Source organism: Natator depressus, chromosome 11, assembly GCF_965152275.1.
Source record: "Natator depressus isolate rNatDep1 chromosome 11, rNatDep2.hap1, whole genome shotgun sequence".
NCBI classification, from domain to species: domain Eukaryota; kingdom Metazoa; phylum Chordata; order Testudines; family Cheloniidae; genus Natator; species Natator depressus.
In genome coordinates, this window is record NC_134244.1 from 32027994 (window position 1) to 32051178 (window position 23185).

At 40.4% G+C, this 23185-nt stretch overlaps 1 protein-coding gene across 6 annotated transcripts in view; it reads left to right on the top strand.

Moving 5' to 3' along the window:
* TANC1 (tetratricopeptide repeat, ankyrin repeat and coiled-coil containing 1) overlaps positions 1-23185 on the top strand; it is a 200435-nt gene that overhangs the window by 106724 nt on the left and 70526 nt on the right. For all 6 annotated transcript variants that reach the window (XM_074967381.1, XM_074967382.1, XM_074967385.1 and 3 more), the window contains 4 exons: positions 917-1047; positions 1928-2117; positions 14482-14742; positions 22919-23044. In XM_074967381.1, coding sequence (XP_074823482.1) covers positions 917-1047; positions 1928-2117; positions 14482-14742; positions 22919-23044 — 708 coding nt within the window. The remainder of the gene's footprint in view (positions 1-916; positions 1048-1927; positions 2118-14481; positions 14743-22918; positions 23045-23185) is intronic.

Sequence of the window (23185 nt, forward strand, 5' to 3'; positions counted from 1 at the left end):
TATTGTGTACAATATTTGGTTTGAGGAGGGGAGTTTTTGTAGTTGGCTGGTGACAGTGCTGATAACAGCCGAGAAGACATGGGGAAGTGGTTTGAGGATGTGTGGTTAGCACATCAGCTAGATATTTTTCCTTATCAACAATGAAATAATTAACAATTTGGACATTTTAAAAATGGCATTTTTAGATTTTGGCATTTACACCCTGTTTAGATGAAAGCTACCTGTATTAGAGCTTATTGTTCCAGTCCATCTGCAAACTTGGGAAGACAAGACTGCACTGATTAAATTCAATTATTTTAAAAGTTTTCTTTGCAGTCATAAGGTCGAGAAACGTATGCACTGAATGCAATAAGAAAGCACAAAAATGTATGTTGTTTTTGTTGTTATATCTGTAGTTGAGACTGCAAAAGTTTAATTAGTAATCTCTGTTTTTATACACATAACTTTCCAGAATACTGCTATTAAAAATGACTGGAATGGAGTCATAGTCTTACATGAACCTTCACAAACACAAGGTTTAACTATACTTGGAAATGATGTTGAATTTTATCCTGTTTACACTAACACAGTGTCAAACACGTTAGACAGTAGACATGAACTGGTGTGTTCAAAATGCTCTCAACTAGTTGTGGCTAACACGAGATTATCGATTACTGAACATATCTGACAAGTTGGATAAAAATGCAAATGAACATAAGAGAAATCTACCTTTTTAAAGCTTATTAGACAAAAAAGTAAGATGTTTGTCTACTGCACCTATTACATTCAGTTAACTAAAATCTTGCAGATAGAAAAATCAGTGTTGAGATTTGATTGCAGTCTTTTAATTTTTTATTTATTTTTTTAACTCTAGCAACAGTTTCCAGGTATAATACTGTCATTCTTCATCAAAGTTCAATCTTTTATTTTGGTACAGAAGGAAAGCCTGATAAAGAATCAAACTGTTCACCTGCAGCACAAGAACTGATGACAAGATTGGGATTTTTACTGGGAGAAGGGATCCCAACCTCTGGACACATAATTGTAGAAGAAAAAAATGAAACCATGGTATGATAAAAGAACATACCTTAACTCTCATTCTAACTCTGAGATAAGAACCATTTTCCTAAGAGCTAATTGCAGTCATTTGATATTTAACAAAGTACTTTTGACTGTATTCATAGAAAGGAATGTCATGGAACTTGTAGATGAATCAGAACTGTAGAGACTTTTTAATTGTGAAATGATCTCACCTCCTTCCCCTAAGAATAAAGGGCAGTGAGATTTTTTTTTAAAAATAATTGGCTTATACAGTCAATTTTAGAATGATTTGTTAGGGGAAAATGTTAGTAATGGTTAAAATAGCAGATCTTGTGATGGGCACACACTCTCCCCCCAATGCCCCACCCCCTGTTGAGTCCTGTTTCACTTCTGCTTTGTGATGTCTGTGTTTGGAAGCAGTGAGGGGAGAGGAATGCGCGGCTGATGTCCTAGCTCTCTACAAGAATGTCATGTATTGACTGGTGGCTATTGGGTGATCTCAGTCTTTGTTTATCCCAGGCCTCCTAAATCTTATAGCATCAACTTAGGTTTCAATGGTGGTTAAGTGTGAGCAAGACAATGATCCCAGAGTTTAAATGGAGAGAATGAATAAAGCATTTGTTTTCAGCAAAATGCCTAAAAGAAAGGAAATCTGCCTAGTAGCAATTGTTTCCTTTAACAATGTGTTTCTCCTTTATTTCTTCAAAATCATTACTTTTGAAAGGGTATTTCAGGAACGTGTCTCTGAATCTCCCAAATCACTGAGAATAAAATGTAGAAATTAAAGTTCTGCACAGAAATGGGTTCTTCAGGTTTTTTCATCCTTCTATTTCATCTCAGTAATTCTAGCGTTCAAGAAATGATGTGCTGTTTTCTGTGCAGTAATTGTTTTTCATTCATGTTGTAGTGCACAGTAACCAGTCAAGGAGTCAGCCCCTGCTCTACACTAACAAGCAGCACTACGTCACCCAGCACTGATAGTCCCTGCTCAACTCTGAATAGCTGTATTGGCAAAACAGCAGCTAATAAAAGTAGTCCCTGTGGGACCATTAGCAGCCCTAGCTCCACACTGGAAAGCAAGGACAGTGGAATTATAGGTAAGCAACCGAATTCTTAGTAATGTAAAAACTTAATGGATATCTTCTCTTGTTGTTTAGTGTTTATATATAGCTAGAAGGACCAGACCACAAGATGTTCTCCTATCTAATTCTGCTTAATAGTTTGAGTATGCTTTCCTATGCTTGAGAGGATTTAAAAGTGCTGCTCTTTCTCTAACAGCATTGTCGTTTCAGGTGTGCATTTTCACCTTCTCCTGTTCATGTTTCTAATACCCCTTATTTCTTTTTCTTTATCACTCTTGTTAGTTTTCTCTTCAGTTCTTTCTCTGTTTTCTAATAACTGCCTCCACTTCTACCCTTCCCTTGTCATCTTCTTGGCATGTGCTGCTTCTGCACAGTAGTGTTTTGCCATGGTGATGCCCACAGTTGTTTGAAACCAGTCTGTTAGCTTCCAACCAAAAAGTATTTAGTATTGCTGATACAGGGAAGTGCTGCTGTACTGTTCATGAGCACAGTCAGATCATACTAATTAAAAACAATGCAGGTTTTTCCAATGTTAATGGGTATGGAAGGAGGATTTAAATAGGGTGACAAGGGACAAGTGAAATTCTGGTGATCCTCCACAAAATCGATAACTTTGGGCAGGAGGGAATGTAGAGGCCCCACAGTTATTCACAGCAGGGAAGGAGCATCTCTCTAGCGAAAGCTGCCTTCACAGTAAAAGTCAAGGATTAATTTCTTTACCGTTGCTAGATACCTTAATATTTAAATAAGAATATGTGTGTGAAGGGAAAATTCAAAGCTCTGGGCCTTTGTGTATTCCATCTTCTCTTTCTGTCCTCTGTCCTGAAGAGCTTAGTCTTATTTTTCTGTCTTGTATATAGAGCCCTACCAAATTCATGGTCCATTTTGGTCAATTTCAGGGTCATAGGATTTTAAAAATAGTAAATTTCATGATTTCAGCTATTTAAATCTGAAATTTCACAGTGTTGCAATTGTAGGGGTCCTGACCCAAAAAGGAGTTGTGGGAGAGTCGCAAGGTTATTGTAGGGGGGATTGCGCTACTGCTACCCTTACTGCTGCAGGCGGTGGTGCTGCCTTCAGAGCTGGAAAACTGGAGAGCGGAGGCTGCTGGCCAGGAGCCTAGCTCTGAAGGTAGAGCCAGCAGCAGCACAGAAGTAAGGATGGCATGGTATGGTATGGTATTGCCACCCTTACTTGTGCGCTGCTGCCTGCAGAACTGGGCTCTCAGCAGCTTCCACACTCCAGCTCTGAAGGCAGCGCAGAACTAAGGGTGGCAATACATCCACACCCCCCCCCCCAATAACCATATGACCACCCCATCCCCCACAACTCCCTTTTGGGTCAGGACCCCCAATTTGAGAAACGCTGGTCTCCCCCATGAAATCGGTATAGTATAGGGTAAAAGCGCACACAAGATCAGATTTCACGGTCTGTGACACGTTTTTCATGGCCATGAATTTGATAGGGCCCTACTTATATAGCACTGAGCCTACTGATGCTTGACAGAAACACATAATGCAAACAGTCGTGCGAAATATTTGTCATTATTTCAGTACCTCCATTTAGAGAACTGGCTGGTGAATCCCTGAGTGCAGGCTGCTGTGTTAGTGTTACTTCCCAGCAGGGTCCCGAGTAAAATGGAAAGATCATCTTTCGTGTTAAACAAAATTTGAATTGAGCCAACTTCAAAGCTGTTGTAAAAGTGGGGTTTGTTTGTTATGTTAATTAGTAGTTAAACCACCTGTTAACTCATTAACTAATTAAGCCCTTTTAAAAATTATTAATTTCTATCATGACTGCTAACTTTACCTACAATAAGAAAACAAACATAAAATATCCCCTTAACTTGAAGCTACGACGCTTTCTGTGTTCCAATGCCTTCTAACTGGAAAAGTGACCTTTCAGTTCTACTTAAAATCAGTCAGTTGTCAAGATGGCAGCTTCTTATTTGACTTGTGTAAGGCACTAAACATTTTTAGTAATCTCTGAATATAGAGATTAGAATATAGAGATTAGAACATTTTATTATAACCAAGGTGTGATGCTGGCAGACCAGGTGCCATGCTAATTCACTTGTGTATACGTTCTTCAAAGTGATTGTTAAATTTATAGGAGTGTATTTGGCGTTTAAACTTCATGAAAACTAGTGGGATGTTACTTGCATTGTTTTCATTTATCTGTATCCTGTTACAATGTAGTAGCAAACATCTACATTGTGTATACCCCTGTAACTTAACCCATCAAACAAAACATCAAACAAGAAAGAAGTGTTGGGGAATGCAAATGAAGAACTTTAACAGAAAATTGCTAATTTCAAAGCAAGTGGTCGGGTAGTTGAAGACTCAAAAATGCATCCTCACTCTCCATCATCAAAGGAAAAGCCCACCTGGGTAGTGGCCCTGTCAGCTTGTTTTCTGTGAGAAGAAGCTATAAATATGGATTCAGGGAAAGATCCTTCATCTCTGTACTGTTTGGACTCTTAGAGGGAAGTGTACCGGATGCAAAGCAGAGATCCCCAGAGACAATCTGGGAACCCTGAAGAGACTTTTGAGAAACTGGTAGTTTATTACATCACTGCCACCATTTGGAATTACAAACTGTGATTCACCTGTGCATATGTTTTACCTGCTTTAACCTCTCAATAATGCTACTTACTTTTATTAGCTAATAAACCTTTAGTTTACTATAGAATTGGCTACCAGTGTTGTCTTTGGAGTAAGATCTAGAGTGCCAGTTGATCTGGGGTAAGTGACTGGATTCTTGGGACTGCGAGCAACCTGATGTGGTGTGATTTTTGGTTTAAGTGACCTTTTATCACAGAGTCTAGTTTGTCCGGGTGGCAAGACAGACTAGAGAGTCTAAGCAGACTGTGACTCCATGATAAAACTGGTATAATGATCGAGAAGTTCACATTTGTTATAGGCTTGGTGAAATCTAATTCTAGAACACACCACCAGTTTGGGATGTCTGCCCTGTTTTCTGACAGTCTGCCCTGAGGTAGGCACTCACAGTCATGAGCCACTCCAGACAGCATGACAGATTGGTCTAGTCGTTACAGAATTCACATACCATAGGTCAGTTAACCTTAAAGATCGTAACCCAACACTGTTAAAAGTTAAAACTCTCAATATCAAATTTAAAGGGTTAAAGTTTAGTTACAATGAGTGGATCAGAATCATATGAGGGTCTTGACACAAAAGACCTTTTAAAAAATGTGTAAAAATAGGGGAACATCCCATAAAAAGAGACTCAGACCAGGAACTGAGAGCTTTGCTCACTGACTTTGACCAGAGAGCAGGGTCTGAGCATCCCTATACTCTAGATGCTACAGAGACCGCTGCAACAAAACTGGTTTGGCTGAGGCACCTGGAAGCCAAGACAGAACGTGAGCATGAAATAAGGATGAGGAAACTCTGGATCAAAGACACAAAAGAAATGGAGGAAGCTGAGGAGAGAGCCTACCAAAGACGCAAAGCTGACGCTGAAATTGATATGGAAGCCCACCAAAGACACATGGAGCAGCTAGTAGCCGAGAACAAAGTGCATGCCCTGAAGCAACAAAAGAAGCAGCCTTAGACTGTGAGTACATCCCCTCTCAACAGCAGGGAGTGGGAGAAAGCCTGCTCAATTTATCAAGAGACTGACTGCATTGAGCAGTTCCTATCCATCTTTGAGAGACTGTGTGGGATCCATAAAATTCCAGAGGATAAATGGATGCCTGTCCTCTTAACCCAGTCAACTGGGTAAGCCAGATAAGTTTTTAACTATATGGAGGAGGCTGATGCTAAGGTGTATAAGAAATTTTGAAAAAATGTATTGAAGAGGTCTTCGCCTCTGAGTCCTATCAGTTCAAGCAAATAACGTAAGTATTCCAAGATGTACAGTTAGTCAGAAAGTCAGTGACATGCAGTGTAGTAAAGAGGGCTACATTCACCACCTTTTGCTGATGGAAAGAATTTCAGATAAATGCATTCCCTCTTTCTACCATTATGAAGTTTTTGCTGATTTCCACTCTGGGATCTAGTGATGGTGATGATGATACGCTCTTCTATAGCACATTTCACTTTGCAGTTTGACCATTCAGCTATTTTAGCATTTCATAGCAAAATGGAGGAATAAAAGGTAGTAATCATGCCTTAGTAATCTATTTTAGTGTGGTTGTCTCAGAAACAGATAGTCTTCCTGAGAACATGTTGTCGTAAGATAGTTAGCAAAAATTGTCCTCCAGTCCCTTATCATGTGTCAAGTGACATGCATATCTTGGAAGAGAGATTTTCTATTTGCTGGTTTCAGAATAGCAGCCGTGTTAGTCTGTATCCGTAAAAAGAAAAGGAGTACTTGTGGCACCTTAGAGACTAACAAATTTATTAGAGCATAAGCTTTTGTGAGCTAGTGAGCTGTAGCTCACGAAAGCTTATGCTCTAATAAATTTGTTAGTCTCTAAGGTGCCACAAGTACTCCTTTTCTTTTTTCTATTTGCTGTCACATAAGTTAGAAGAAGGAAAAGAATACATTAATAATTGTATTCTCCCTTTCTCTGACTTTTTTAGCATTGTGGCTTCTTCTACCTTGGAGATAGGTCAATTTTAAAATAAATCTGGGGCTCACAATTTCTCAAAACCAAGCATCTGCAGCTGATAAGAGGGAAACTCCATTGTGACTCTTAAATATTACTTATTGTAAACATTAAGTGGATGTTTTTTACTTTTCTCTTTAGAAAATTATATGAACTCATTTCACAACTGAAAACTCTAACATGTTAGTAGAGGTCACTGTTAGCCGGAAGTTTAATTGATTAAGCTTTAGGATATGCCTGTGAGGTAAAGTAGGTAAGTACTTTACCCTGTTACCTATCTGTTAAACTGAGTCAGAGAGGTTGTCACTAGCCTAAGGTCATACATCAAGTCATTAGCAGAGCTGAGGGTCAATATAAAAGTTTTGTCAATATAAAAGTGCTTATAGCAATATAGCTAATTCAGGAAATGACGTAAGCTACACCAGTATAAGGCATCTTTATGCTGGTGTAACTATTTTGGTTTAAAAACAAAAAGCCCCACACTTCCAACTTGAAAAAGCTTGACTGGTAAAACTGTTAAGTGTAGATCAAGTCTTGGGCTCTTCTGGTAGACACTCCTTGCCAAAGTCTGAAAATTTTTATAGCTTCTGTAAGATAGTGGTAAATAACTATATCCAGTTGTTAAAAAGTTAGTCATTTTTATTTGAAATTTTCATTTGACTGGGGTTTTCAAATAAATGATTGCGCTGGTCACTGAATGCTCAACATTTTAGATGTATTTTATTGAAAAAAAATTGATTTTGCCAATTGTTTAAGGGCTATGCGCCATATTAATTCACTAATAATTTAAGAGCTATTTAAGTTAATAAGTGACATTCATCTGAGGGCAAAATTTGGCCCTAACAATGGACTTAAATTATCCTAATTTTGTGCCGGCATGAGCTCTTAATTTCCCCCCCTTGGAAATAACAAAAAGTCTAGATTTTAGAAAACCAGACAACTGCTCACTCTGGCAAGTGAGACGGGGTTTCCCACTCTCAACTCACGTTTCATACCTTGGTATAATTTCCTTTCTTTTAAAAGGAGCCTCTTCCAGTTATAACTCATTTCATTAAAGCAATTGTCTCTTCTTCAGTGGGGTTAGGGAACACACCTCAAATGGAAGTTTTGACACCACTTCCTATAAACATTTTAAAGAGGCATTATAGAGTTCTATTTAAGTCTCTTATGGACTCCACTATAATTAAAATTTATACTGTCAAAATTATCTTAATTATACCCTCACCTACATATTTTTTTTTTCTGTTTATTGTTGTGGCTTTACAGTTATTTGCTGGAAAAATGGGGTTCTCCTTTCTTGCTTGTAAGTCTTGCAGTATTTCGTATATACAGCTCTGCAATCCAGTAGTAATCTATGTGCATACTATATGTATGCAGCTTTATTTTTAAATTGTTGAGCACTTACAATACAATATGTGCTCAATGTTGTGTATAATATAAACATTAACTCAAACTAGGTACTTTTTAGTTCGCTCCAGTGATGAGAGAGGTCTTGTTGAATAATTGAATATGGGTTTGAGGGGTGGTGCTGGAGGGGAAAAGCAGTGTTTGAATTTAGTGGCAGCATGAAAAGAGACTAGGAATGATCCAGTTGGAGGGTTGGAAGGAGTGCAGGAGGAAACTGGAGCAGACATAGGAAGGGCAGTATTGTATAGTGTCTTGAAATTGTGTGTGTGTGTGGTTTCTGACCCTGAGACCCTCATAAAAATGATTTGCTACAGTTCATGATGGACATATTCTACTGACCTTAATGATTGATTTAAAATTTAGCCTTCCATCTCTCACATCTTCTCCCAAATCGATGGAAAACAAATTCCTTGGGAATACATTTGGAGACTGTTTAAGGTCTGTGTGGCCCAGACCTGCTCCATAGATGAGATAGGTAGAAAAATCGGGAGTGTAAATTACTTCTCTAAAAAATTCTTAGTCACTGTTACCAGCCTACGAATCTGTGTGGAGGGGTATTTTCCAGAAGTGAAGGGGTGGGGGGGCACCTCTGATAAATAAACTTTATTTTAGTTTTGTATAGAAAATGTGTATTGTTGTGCATTCAGATTTGTTAATAGCATTAAATGTGCATTTTGAATAGAGTTTAGCAAGTATATCTTTTGTAAGGTTTTCAGCACAGTTCACCCAACCATGAAAATAGCTTGTTCTTCCATGCTACTTAAGAAGGCTTCCATTGTATTTCCATTCCCACTTGGTTATTCTGGGCCAGCAGGCCCTTTGATGGGAAAGCTTCCCTCCCCTCCCCTACTGCTGGCTCAGGCTTCTTTTAGTCTTCTAATGCTTTACTGACATCGTCTCTGCTTCCATTGAGTTTGACATAATGGAGGTGGAGGCAGGTTTTCATCTTTAGCAGTGAGCTAAATAGGGGAAAAGCCTGGGCTACTCGCCAAAACATAAGCTTTCCTGGAAAAATGCTACCCTTTCAGTTTGGAAGACTTGAGTGGAACTCTTCCCTGGCGTTATTTTTTAAATCCAAGGGGAATCTTCATTTATAATATTTCAGAAAGGGCCAAGTTGTTCAGACTCAAGAATAAAAATGCAGTAACTGTGTCATACAGAAATGTGATGAGGATTACTGAATGCTTTATAAAAGCCTTAGCTTTGACAGTCCATAATTATTATTATTGTTGGTATTTCTTTAAATAAGGTCCTATTTTAAAATGTCACTTATAAATTCCTTTAAATGTAATACTCAAGCCTGGTTTACACCTAAAACTTAGGACAACCTAGCTCCATCTCTCAGGGCTGGGAAGAGTTTCACCCCCTGTGCGATGCATTTAGGTCAACTTAGCTGTGTTGACTTAATTATCACCTCTAGAGAGACTGATTTACTTTATACACAGCATGAATTGTGAACATCATCTAATATTTTTATCTAAAGCAGAACTAATTATTTTTAAATGTGTTGATTTTATAAACATCGCTGAAAATAACAAACTTTATAAGCCCCCAAATGCATGGGTGAATAAGCTAGCAGCTTAGTTTGGTAATCAGCACACCTGTACATAATCTTAGGGCTTGTCTGCACAGCGCGTTAGTGCACACCAGCGTGTTGCATGCAGTACTGCTTGACTACATCAGCGTGCACTAGGAAACTTTTTTACTGTATGCCAGCAGGGTCCACACAGACAGTGCATGACGTATTGATGTGCACTAGAATGTACACCCCAGCTGGTGTGCACCAACACACCGTGTAGACAAGCCCTTTGAGATTGACCTAAGTGCACTTGCTTCTGTAGTTGCTCAGTCCATAGAGGCTCTGTGAGCCTCCTGGGTTACTTATTCTGAGGAATCACCTCTCTCTTACCTGCTGTTACCTCCCACTCTCTTGGATGAGGAGAGACCGTGCCAGTTTTAGTCTTACATTGATGCTTAAATCTGACTCTTTAATCTCATTTATCCCCAATGGAGGATGCAGAGACTAGGTGAAAAAAAAATCTGTGGGACGCATGAATTCTTGAAATGTGCAATGGTGCAGAATTCCCCCAGGAGTAAATAGAAATGGGATGAAATTTAATAGTGCGAAATGCATGGTCATCCACTTAGGGACTCTCAACAAGAATTTTTGGTACAAGCTGGGGAATCTGTCAGTTGGAAGAGACAGATGAGGAGAAAAACCTTGGTTAGTCACATGGAATCATAGAACTCTAGGGTTAAAAAGTACTGCAAGGGTCATCTTGTCTAACCCCCTGTCAAGATGCTGGATTTGTCACAGGATTCGCCAATGTGATGTGACTGCAAAAGGCTAATGCAATCCTAGGACACATTGGGTGAGGTATTTCCAATAGAGATAGGGGAAATATTACCATTATGCAAGGCACTGGTGAGACCTTATTATTATGTGCAATTCCAATCTCCCATGTTTGAGAGAGGAATTCAAACTGGAACAAGTGCAGAGAAGGGCGACTAGAATGATCAGAGAAATGGCGAATCTACCTTACGAGATGGGTGCGGGCTCTGGGAGGGAGTTTGGGTGCAGGAGTGGTCTCCTGGCTGGGGCAGAGTGTTGGGGTGCAGGAGAAGGTATGGGGTGCTGGCTCTGGGAGGGGGCTCAAGTCTGGGGGTTGGGGTGTGTGCTTACCTTGGGCAGCTCCCAGTTGGCAGCAGAGCGGGGCTAAGGCAGGCTCCCTGCCTGCCCCAGCCCCATGCCGCTCCCTAAAGTTGCCAGCATGCCACGGCAGCCCCTGGGGTGGGGAGCATGTGACTCCTGCATGCTGCTCCTGCCTGCAAGCACTGCCCCCGCAGTTCCCATTGGCCGCAATCCCCTGTTCCCAGCCAATGGGAGCTGCGGGGGTGGTGCTTGAAGGCAGGAGCAGTGTGCAGAGATGGACTTTTAGCGGCTGGAGATCACGATCGACTGTCGGAGGCTCCAGGATCGACCAGTTGATCGCGATCTACTAGTTGGTGATCACTGGTCTATGATATACCTTCACGCCATAAAAGTCTATTTTGTAAGGGAAATTATTTGTTGTTGCTTTCCTGTTTTGCATTGCTTTAATTGAAAAAACAGCACAAAATTATAATTAATCCTTGGTGTTAACTGCATTCTGTACAGATTGAAATGTTTCTGAAATTGGTGAGCCAAATATTTCGGGATGTTTTAATCTAAATTTCATTTACAGATACATCAACATTCTTTACACCAGGATTTTAAAAAGATGATTAGGGAAATATTCCTTCTGATATCTTGAGTTGAGAGCCTTCATTGTTATTTCAGAATAAGCATATTGAAACAGCAGCTGTTTTTTTCATACTTGTAGTGGATTGTCAGGTGGCTTGTTTACTGAACAAAAATTGATTAGAAAAGGAAGTGGGTGGTGCAGTTTGCTATTGTATGTTTGTAGACAGCAAAGTTATAATCTGTGGAATTGTTACAAAGCTAGCCATGGGAGAGATATATTTCAAACTTTAAAGTTTGGTATACGTCAAAACCACTGTATTAAACACCTTGTCTTCTGTGAATGGGAGCAGATTATGTTATTACTGTTTGGGTTTTTTGTTTTTGTTGTTGTCACTCATTCTGTAATTTCTGATAAGCAGAGGTGCCTTAGGATAGGATAGATCAGGGGTGGGCAAACTACGGCCCGGGGGCCGCATCCGCCCCTTCAGACTTTTTAATCTGGCCCTCAAGCTCCTGCCGGGGAGCGGGGTCCAGGGCTTGCCCCGCTCCATGTGTGCCGTGACTCTGCGCGGCTCCCGGAAGCAGCAGCATGTCCCCCTCTCCGGCTCCTATGTGTAGGGGCAGACAGCGGGATCTGTACACCGCCCTCGCCCTAAGCGCCGCCCCTGCAGCTCCCATTGGCCGCCGTCCGAACCCCTTCCACCCTCCGAGCCCCTCGTTCCCGCCCTCCTGCACCCCAGAGCCCACACCCCCAGCCAGAGCCCTCACTCCCCAACCCCCTGCACTAGCCCGGAACCCCCTCCCGTACCCTGAACTCCTCATTTCTGGCCCCCAGCCGGAGCCCTCACCCTCTCCCGTACCCCAACCTCCAATTTCACGAACATTCATGGCCGTCATACAATTTCCATACCCAGATGTGGCCTTCAGGCCAAAAAGTTTGCCCACCCCTGGGATAGATTCTTAATCTGCTTTCTCTTAACCCAAGTTTGGAAGCTACAATGTTGGCCACGCCACGTGTGCCAGAATACACCAAGTGTTGTACCAATCTTACATCTGGTCGAAAATCCTACATATCACACAGATTATGAACCTGCTTGCAGCAAGACCGAGTGCTTAAGCACTAGAGCAGGGGTAGGCAACCTATGGCACGCGTGCCAAAGGTGGCATGTGAGTTGATTTTCAGTGGCACTTACACTGCCCGGGTCCTGGTCCGGGGGGGCTCTGCATTTTAATTTAATTTTTAAATGAAGCTTATTAAACATTTAAAAAACCTTGTTTACTTTACACAAACAATAGTTTAGTTATATATTATAGATTTATAGAAAGAGACCTTCTAAAAACATTAAAATGTATTACTGGCACGTGAAACCTTAAATTAGAGTGAATAAATGGAGACTCGGCACACCACTTCTGAAATGTTGCTGACCCCTGCACTAGAGGACCAACGTGTCATAATTAGTTTTTTCTTTTGCTTAACGAATTACCATATCAAATTGATATTTTAAGATTTTTCTTTTTGCTTTACAGCACTTTAGATTGAAATGCTAACCTAATGTGAAGATTATGTTATTAGAGGTGGAGGTTGGAGAACTCCTCTCTGCTGTCAGTTTAGGCCCTTATGCACTTAAGCATATTTTTAACTTTAAGCATGCGAGTAGCCCCACTTAAGTCAACAGGGCTACTCACAGGTTTAAACTTCATGTGTTGAAATATTTTGCTAGACGAGGGACAGTAAAAACTAAAGAAAATGAAATATACTTCGTTTGTAATTCAGCTCTAACGTTTTTCTGTTTAAAAAAAAAAAAAAAAGGTTAGGAGTCACAACGACCTTTTTAAAATAGGAATACTGCTCTATTCTCCCTGCCCCCAAATTCCTACCCAACAACAATAAATCTCAGAATATGAGATATCTTTTGGTCATCCTTTTTGTTTGTTCATAAATGTATAAATACTGAAAATTGGAAGTATTAGTGCAATGGGTGAGGAGGAATAAAAAGCATTAGGCCAGAGTTTTTTAAGGGCTTTGGAGGTACCCAGATTATCAAAGGCAAAATGAGAACCACAGCTGATAGAGCTGGAAAGACAGCCCCCTGCACTAATCTAGAAGCAAAGGACAGGAGCTAGAGCATTATTATTCTGAATTTCCTCTAACTCTAACGTAAGGATTGTCCCTTTTCATTTTGATTTCACACATACTTCACTATGACATATTCTGTGTTGTTAGACTGTGAAAGAGCTATGCTAAATCCCCAGCATGCAGTTTTATGTGTGCTTTGCTATAGATTGCAGCATGCCTAGGAAAGTTGTATATATACCTAAATTCACATGGTATTCTCAGAAACTTATTATTTTGCAAACAGACATATGGAAACAGATGTGGGAGGAACTGTCTGAATATTTTGGCACACTTAGCTAGGTTAGAATTTTAGCTTCCTATCTTGGATTTACAGAAAGCAGGTCAGGAATCTGTCCTGTCCTAAAGTTTCACTGTTATTCAGAAAGTACAGAATGGTGACTTTGGTAGAACTGTCCCAGCCTACTCTGGAGTTGAAAAGTGACCCTTTTGTAAAAAGTATATATTTGGAAAAGTGATTCTTACTTTTAAAATGCTTTCTTGTTTTATGTTCTTCTATTAGATTTTATTAGTTGATCAAAATTTCTTGTTTATAAAAATACTTGTAGTAGTTTGTTACATTATTAAATTTAATATTCAAAGGAATTTGAGATTTATTCTTTAAAGGGTAGTTTGTTCCCTCATTGAAAAGAACTGGATAAATTATCTCCCACAAATTACATGGATTTAAAGGAGTTTCCAAACTGCCTTTTCATTATCTGTTTTATCAGACTTTCTCTTTTCCTGTAGCCATAGAGTTTAAGGCCAGAAGAGACCACCAGATCATCCTGACTTCCTGTGTATCACAGGCCATTCAGCACTCTAAACCCAGCAACCAAAATTAGACCAAAGTATTACAGCCCCCTGTAGGAGGAATTGAGCAGTTTGTTTTCATCGACAAGGAGCATTCTTCTAATTGAACAGAATACATTGTATGGAATTTACTTGGATGTTACCTGTGTAAACTAAAATGCCATTTGAATAGTAAATGTGTCATGCCACTGAAGTGCCATTGTAGTACTTCGTCCTCCCTAAGTTTTTAGGATTTTTCTTTCTTCAGCAACCATAACAAGTTCATCTGAAAATGATGATCGCAGCGGATCCAGTTTGGAATGGAGTAAGGATGGGAGTCTCAGGGCTGGTGTACATCAAGGAATTATTCATGATCGAAGGGCAGATAATTGTTCACCGGTTGCAGAAGAGGAGACAGTTGGGTCTGCAGAGAGTTTGTCTAAAGTGGAAGTGTGTACTGGAGATGGGCCTGTTTCCTATACACCAAGTTCTAGCTCTTTAATAATGCCTCGTCCCAACTCTGTTGCAGGTAAGGAAGCACTGAACTAGAGGAGGAGGAATTTTTCGTGATCTAATTGTACAAAATAAGGTTTTGTATTAAAGTTACAACATTGATAGTAAGATATTTCTTTGTAGGAAAAAGGCAATTACTCTGCAGTGAATTGAATACATGTTTATTACTTTAAATTGTTTTCAGGTTTGAACATGGATGTTATTGTTGAGACACTTATAGTATATAGTGCCATAGGAATATGTTTTTCTTCTACTCTGTGGGCTTTTTAATACGGATATGCACTTATTTACTGGGTTTTGTAAATGTACCATTACTATTTTAAATCGTTTCTGGTGGGGGGGTTTACTTCAGTGTTTTTTTTTTTTACTGTCTGTTAGCAATGCACCTTCAATACAGCGCTGGAAGAGGTGAGGTAGATTAAGTTATGGTTCGAGTATTGTTGCTAGAATTAACTAAATTCCAGTTGCAATGCCATATTTTCCCCTCACTTATACCTGTGCAAACCCATTGACAACTTAGTGTGGCACAAACTTTCCAGAACGGGCAAGTGAAACAAATATAATTACAGTAAACTCAGTTAAAACAAATGAAAATTAAAGTTTATAAAATCCAGAAGATGTAGACTGAAGGAGCCCCCCTAACATAACCAGGCCTTGCCAGGAGTTACTGATTTATGGAGGGGAAAAGTATTATGCTTGACTGGGAGTTGAATATAGTCAGCATTCCACAGTTTAAAAAAAAAAAAAAAAAAGGAGCTGTAGTTTGAGATGTGAAATAAAAATTGCTGACTGATATTAGCGGGTCTTAGTTTAAAGTTTTAACTGAAGTTTTCTGAGCCTTTTTCTCTAGGGAAACATTTTTTGCAGTGAGTGGGAAGTTACTTCTGTTACCACTGGGATTTCCAGTGGCAGTGCTCTGGTGCAGAATATATTAGCGGTGCTGATCTGAGCTTAAAGATACAACAGTACCACCACTCTATTGCTCAATAATTTACAGTGATAACCTGTGATAAGAGTATCGTGTTTTGCTGTGTTTTTAAATTTGAAGCGGCAAATAAGTGGGGCTCCACTGGAAAAACACTGGGATACATTCTTCAGTTGATTTTTAAAGGAAGTGTAATGTGGCCCTATTCCAGAAAGGATGTCCAACAAAGTGCAGTAAGTTGGAACTGACATTTGAAAAATACACTAGTATATGGCATAGTGAACATTATCAAGAACTCAGAATTTGTCAGCAAGGTACTGGATGGTGGTTTTTTTGTCTTTTAGGATTATATTTTTCTTATTTATTATAACTAGATTGAATGATTCAGTTGTATTGTGAAATTCAGTAACGCATTTGAAGCCCACAGAAAGCAGTCTTGATGTGCATAGTCTGACTGAGCATTTAAAATGCCTTGAAAATCATTAGTACATTAATTTTGAAACAATGAAAGCACCACTGTTAAGTGAAGGATTACATTACTTCTGAATATTATATTGTGCAGGGTCTTTCTGTTAAAGTCTACAGAGGGAGAGAGTCGAGATTTTTCCAGTAGACTGCTGTGATTACAGAGCATAACTTTCCAGTTTTCTGCTATGCTTGCTCATTAGCTTCATCCTATTCAGTCAGTTAGACCTCCTGCGGAATGAAAATTTTAGTCTTAGATTGTGCAGTGACAAAGAATCCTAATGAATTTGCATGACTTTTCCATTATCCAAAGATGAGTTAAAAAGAGCAAACTGATGCAGCAGACTCTTTTGGTATTGGACCCAGTACCGAAAACTGCACTGAGTGAACAAGTGTGGAACTGCCACCAGCACCAGGGTGTCCGTTGGTACCAACACCAGCACCATGGGAACCACACCCATTAGCATCACCTATAGAGGAGATATGCTCCTCGTCACCATCCTTGGGGCACAGCGCCTTACCAGCATCGATCAGGGTGTCATTCCCCATATAGTCCCCAAGTACCACCAGAAGACCAGAGGAATTCTTCGGAACTCCACCACCACGAGACTGGCAGTGGCCCAGCCAGGAGCCTGTCAACCATCTGTATCAATATAGGATGCTACCCCCTTCTGGGGTTGCTGGAGGCTTCCCAAGTCTTGATGAAACATTCTCCTCTTTTAGAAAGAGAAGATATCCGTCTTCCGTAGCATTACTGGCAAGACCACAGACACCAGAATACCAGGAGGAGTGGGACCCACAGGCATAAACCTATCAGTGCCCAGTGTTGCCCCCTGAAGACATCTCCTCCTTATCACTGGACAAGGCAATTGCCTCAGCACCGATCCTGACTCTGGATGGTTTCAGTGTGTTCCAAGAGTTCCTGCAGTAGATTGCAGACACACTGGAAATTGACACTTGCGTTAAATCTGAACAATCTCACAAATGATTGGAAGTTCTGTGGTCTGTGAATCTTGCCAGAGCTCCTCTCCCTATCAATGAGGGATTACGAGTTCCAGTCAGAGCTTTGTGGCCACTATACCACCACTGGCAAAATGTATAGAGAAGAGGTCAGATGTCACCTTCCAGGTTCAGATACATTTACTCACACTCCAACTCCAGATCTCTAGTAATCTCGGCCATCCAAAAGAAATCACACACTGGCAAGAGTGCACCAAAGGAGGAAGATCCAAAATGTCAGTTCGGGAGAAAGTCTTACTGCTCTGCCTATCTCCCGCTATGAGTGGCTAATTGCCAAGCTCTGCTAGCCAAATACGATTTTCTAACATGGAGCAGAGTGATGCCATTTGTCGACAAGCTCCCTTATGAGACTGGACAAGACCGTAAGGACATTGTAAAAGAAGGACACTAGTGGCAAAGATGTGCCTACAATGGATACAGCTGATAGTGTGGCTAGGCCCATGGCCGCCACTGTGACCATGAAGAGAGCATTCTGGCTCCTGGCTTGGGCATTCCTCGCCAAGTGCAAGCCACAATCAAAGGTTTTCCATTTAAGGGATCAGAATTATTTAGTAAGAAAACAGAAAGTGCCTTCCACTCTCAAGAACTTTAAGGCAACCTGTAGTCCCTGGGAAACTACAGACCTCTAGTGTACTGCAGAATGTACTGCCCTCAACAGCAACATCAGCAGAGACAGAAGACACCTTCATACCACAGGCAGCTGGACTGTCAGTCAAAAAAGGAAATGAGATATGATAGAGGATGTCAGTCCTCTTCAACTCCAGCCATGCATGCAGTTCTATCCACATAGCAGCAAATTTGATACCTCAGTCAATAGCTGTATCAAAATCCGTCATATGAGCGCCTGTAGTAGAAGCTGCCTTGCCTCATTCCTCCAGACATGGTCAGCCATCTCCCCTGACAAATGGATGCTTAGACCATCAAATTCTCACTATCCCATTCCCTTTCCACATCCCTTTTGAGGGACTCTTCTGATAGGAGAAGAGTTTACCAATATTGGGTTCTGCCCTTTGGACTTTCCACGGCATGGAGAATATTCATCACATCCACAGCAGTGGTTGTGGTGTACCTAAATGGAAGAGGGACTACATGTCTATCTGTACCTGGATGACTGGCTGTTCTGGAGCAGATCTCATGGGAAGACCAAGATAGCCCTAGATCAAGTAGATTTCCCTGTTCTTTCAATGTAGGTTTCTAGCAAACTACGAGAAATCATCTCTAATACCATCCCTGATTATAGAATTCATAGGAGCTCTACTTGACTCATGGTGAGCATGAGCATAGAGGGGCTGGTGGAAGATGGATTGATACCTACAGTCCCATTTGTATGGACAAGACTGTCTACAATGATTTGCATGTGCCTAGGGTTACTAGGACACATGTTGTCCTGTACCAACTTGACCCCACTTATATCCATAACAACACTGGCTAAAGCTGGTGTAATGCCTAGCCAAACACAGTGTGAACAAATAATTCACAGTACTACTCCAGGTCTGGTAAAAACTTACCTGATGTCTAGAACCTTTAAATGTGAGAAAGCTAGTGTCCTCCATGTCCCTTCCCTGACAGAAGTGCTTATTACAGATGTATAAGGGGCAGTTTTGGTGCCCATCAGAGTTGCCTCCAAATGCCAGGTCCTCTGATGATCCAAAGCTGCTCATGAATGTCCTAGACCTGAGAGCCATCAGGCATTCCTTCTTGTTCTGTGGAACTGTAGTACAAACCTGACAGATATGTCAGCAGTGCATTATGTCAATAAACAAGGAGGTGTTCGTTTGTCCCCCACCTGCCTGGAAGTCAGAGTTCAGGGAATGGTGTCACCATCATGTTGTGACCACACTGGCCTTTCATCGAACAAGGGTCAAAAATGATCTTGCAGACTTCTTGAGCAGGAACATGGTAACTAACTATGAGTAGTCATGGCAGAAATCCATCCTGAACCCAGTATTCTGGACATGGGGAATCCCGACCGCCAACCTGTTCCCCAAATGCAAAGCCTTTTGATCTAGGATGGTATGAGACTAGGATCTTTACCGGACACCTTTCTTTTTCAGTGGTCTTGAGACCTCCTCCACACCTTCCCACAGATTCTCCTGATTCTCAGGTAATATGCAAATCAGAAGGTACAGAGCTATTGTTGTCATGCTAGCCCCTTATTTGCTGAGAGAACTCTGGCTGTCAGCCTACGTAATGTCTAGCCAACCTCCCATTTGCCTCCCTGCCTGCCTGCACAGATATAGTGTCTGAGAATCAGGGTCAGATACTATATCCAGACCCACAGTACTTGCATCTGATGGCCTGGCCTGGATGCTGGCTGGATGACCATCACTGACTGAGTGCTCCAGACAAGTACAAGGAATTATTAAGCAGAGAAGGATGGCTTCCACTCTGCAAAATGGGAAAGGTTTTTCATATGTGGGCAACTCCAAAACAATGTGAATCTGGTTGAAGGCCTAATCCCAAGCATCTTGGACTGAAAGTCTACCTAGCTGCAATACCAGCATACAGTCAACCAGTTCAGTCATGTTCTGTTTTCTCTCATCTCAGTGTTGAGGTGCACAGGTGACCTCATCGGCCTGATTCAGAAATGTGCCAGTTTCAGAGGTTTGTAAAGCAGCCACTCTTCGTTAACATTACGGACTTGACCTGGCAGCTAGGACAGTTACCAAGTTTGGAGGAGCAGTACTTCAATCTCTATTTGATTAACACAGCTGATACTCCTCATACCCACCATCCAGACTGACTGCCAGTCACGGACAGTGGAATCCACACTGAAACCTACTCAAAGAAGAAAATAAGGTTATTTACCCTTCAGTATCTGTAGTTCTTTGAGATGTGATAGTCAGTGCATATCCCAGAACCCGCCCTCTGTCCCTGCTTTTTGCAGTCCTTAGCTGCCCAAGTTTTGAAGAGAACTGAAGAAGGGTTTGCCCTTCGTGCCAGAGCATGAGGAGACTCAGGGTTCGTGGCAGGCCTGATGGATACTTCTAGCAGAAAGAAACTGATCTTGTGCACATGAGGTGATGTGTACTTACAGTGGAATCCTCACAGATTACATCATCTCGAAGAACCACAGTTACTGTAGGGAAGTAAATGTATTATTTCACTGTACATATGAAGCACAGCTTTGTAAAAGTTGCTTGAACTGGGAATAACCTAATGACTTGGATCTTTGTAATGCTAAAAACCCTCCTTTTTGTTAACTTGTGTTTACTAATGCGCATACAGCACATTGTTAACATTTTGTTAACTTGGGTTACTGGACTAAATTGGTTGATGTTACTGACAATGCACTAGGCACTGCCCACATGTACAGCAAGGCACAGTCTCTGCTCCAGAAACAGTCAAATGAAGGCCACTGTGTTATGAGTGTGTAATTAAGACGGCGTACCTATGACACCTCTGAAAAAATGTTCTGTATAAAACCACAACTTTAGCACGGTGTCTGTCGGTACACAAGAGGAATAAATGCTCTGATTTTAAACACCACTATTATAAAAAGGTTACCTTATTACAATTTTTTGATGCGCTAATCCATAATGCGGTACATTAGTAAGCTGCATTTACGACAGAGTAAGATTCTGAATTTTTTTTACTGGTATTAAATGATAAAATGACAGGAATAATATTTCACAGGTCAGTTGGTAAGCAAACCAAGCACAATTCTAAAAATATGGGAGCCAAGGAACCACAAAATATATGCAAAAATAACGAGGAGTCCTTGGATGCATCTGATGAAGTGGGTTCTAACCCACAAAAGCTTATGCCCAAATAAATTTGTTAGTCTCTAAGGTGCCACATGGACTCCTTGTTATTTTTGCTAATACAGAGTAACACGGCTACCACTCTGAAAAATATATGCTGTTCATTTATATTGTCAGTTGTTTCTTTAGTAACATAGTAAATATGCTATACTAGTAAAAGTTTGCTTAGCCAGATATGGAGGATCTGGCCCTACATTGTTCAGTCTTTACTGAGATGTGGAATGAGACTGCTGTGCATGTGTGAAAATTATCATTTGTGCAGATGAGTGGTTCCTATTATAAATAATAATTTGGAATTTTATCTAGATTATGAGAAATACTTGTCCTTGTAAACAATTGATTTATGAGGCCTGGAAGGGATAAGTGTGAAGAACCAAGCTTTGTATAGGGCCAGCTTACAAGGGTCTCGGAAATCCTTCCCTGCTCCAACTGCAGAGCAGCTATTACTGCAACAGCTCCCGCTTTCCCCTTCATAGAGGGAATGGCTGACAAGTCTGCGTAGCTGTTGATCCACTGTTCCCGGCCTGCCTTGCTTCTGTTACTGAGGGCTACCCAAACCTGAGCTGAGCTCCTTTATATCCTTCTGCTCCTGGTAGCAGAACTACACCAGTCTGGCTGTGCACAGGGCCCACCACTGCTGTTTTATGAGGAAGCGCAAGAGGGGAAAAGAGTGCACGATCTACCCAAATGTGAAATGTTGCTTTTGAAGACACTGCTAAGAGATTTAGGCTCAGAATGTGCCCCCCAATATAACTGTTTGGTAAGTCCTCTGGGTCTTTGACATTTTTTTTTATTTCTGTCCCTCTTCATAAAAAGTTTAAGAACAAAAGGGAAAAATTATGCATCATTTTGCTGGACCCAGGATCAGCTGCGTTTATGAGCTCTCTACAGGTATTGCAAGCAGCAGTTTACCAATGTGTGTTCCTAAAGCTCTACTGACATCATTGATAGTGGTCTCAAACAACAAAGTAAAGAAAAAGCCATATTAATGTTGGTTTTGTTTGAAAAACAAGGGGGAGAAAGGGGAAATGAATGGCTGCCAAATGGAAAAAGACCTAAATGGTGGTAGGGAAAGAAATGTAATCTTCCACTTCAGTGCATTTGATCCCAGAGCACTCTATAAACTACATATAATGTGAATGACTTCAACCCACCACTGCAATAATAGTTGAAGGTTTCCATTTAAATGATGTGCAATAGTAAGTGTACTACAATATGTTTATATTACTTTTCTCAGTCCTAGGAAGAATTGGTAGTGTGCCAATACATTGTGGAATTATCGATACATTTTAATCCCATGAATACAGAGTGTGATCACTTGCTGTTGCAGAAGATTTCTCTTCCAATCAAGAACTTGTATAGTTAAGAAATCTATTTAGCTCTGCAAAGGAATATGAAGAGTCAGATAGTTAATGGGGTGATTGTTAATGTTCTGGATGCGGTGAAATAGTGCACACAGTGTCTGCTTGTCTAATTGCAAGATTTGGATTGCCAGCAGCTATGAATGAAATCACTGGGGCAGAAGATTCATCTAGCTACCTTGCTGTGTTTCTGCTTGGAAGTATTGAAGCTTTACTAAATAATTTCTGACTGCCCAGGCTTGTCATAAAAATTCAACATAAAGCTTTTTACCCCCTCACCCCCCTTAGCATCTCACTAGTAATTTTAGCATAATTTTAAATTCTGGTAATATTTCATATTAAAAATATAAAATAAATAAAAGCATATCTAATGAAAATGACTTTTTTTTTAACTGGACAGTTCATGGTGTGGGTAGGACATTTAAAATCTTTTTGCTATCAAAGGCTTACATTTACAGAGGAAAATGACCATGCTCATCAAAAACGTTACCTAGAATTTGAGGGTGTAACTGTGCAGGAAAATTTATCTATGAATTCCATGTTGAAAGCATAAATATAATCATTAATAATAATTCATGCTGATATACAGTGTTTAGTTTAGTTTTGTGTAATTATTTATTCAGATGAAAAAATAAACTTCAGTTCTTAATATCCTAGCAACAAGTTCAACCAAGTTAGAAGATTTGAGCTATTTGGATGGACAAAGGAATACTCCATTACGCACCTCAATTCGCTTACCTTGGCATAACACTGCCGGAGGAAGAGTACAACAAGAAATTAAAGGTATTTATACATTTGTGGTTATTTTAGAATGGATCCACGGTAGTTGTTTTAGTAATATTGTAAAGCTGCAAAAGCCTTTGCAAAAGAATTTGTAAGTGTAATCCTATATAAGCACAGGTTTTTGGGCTCCTCACGTGTTCA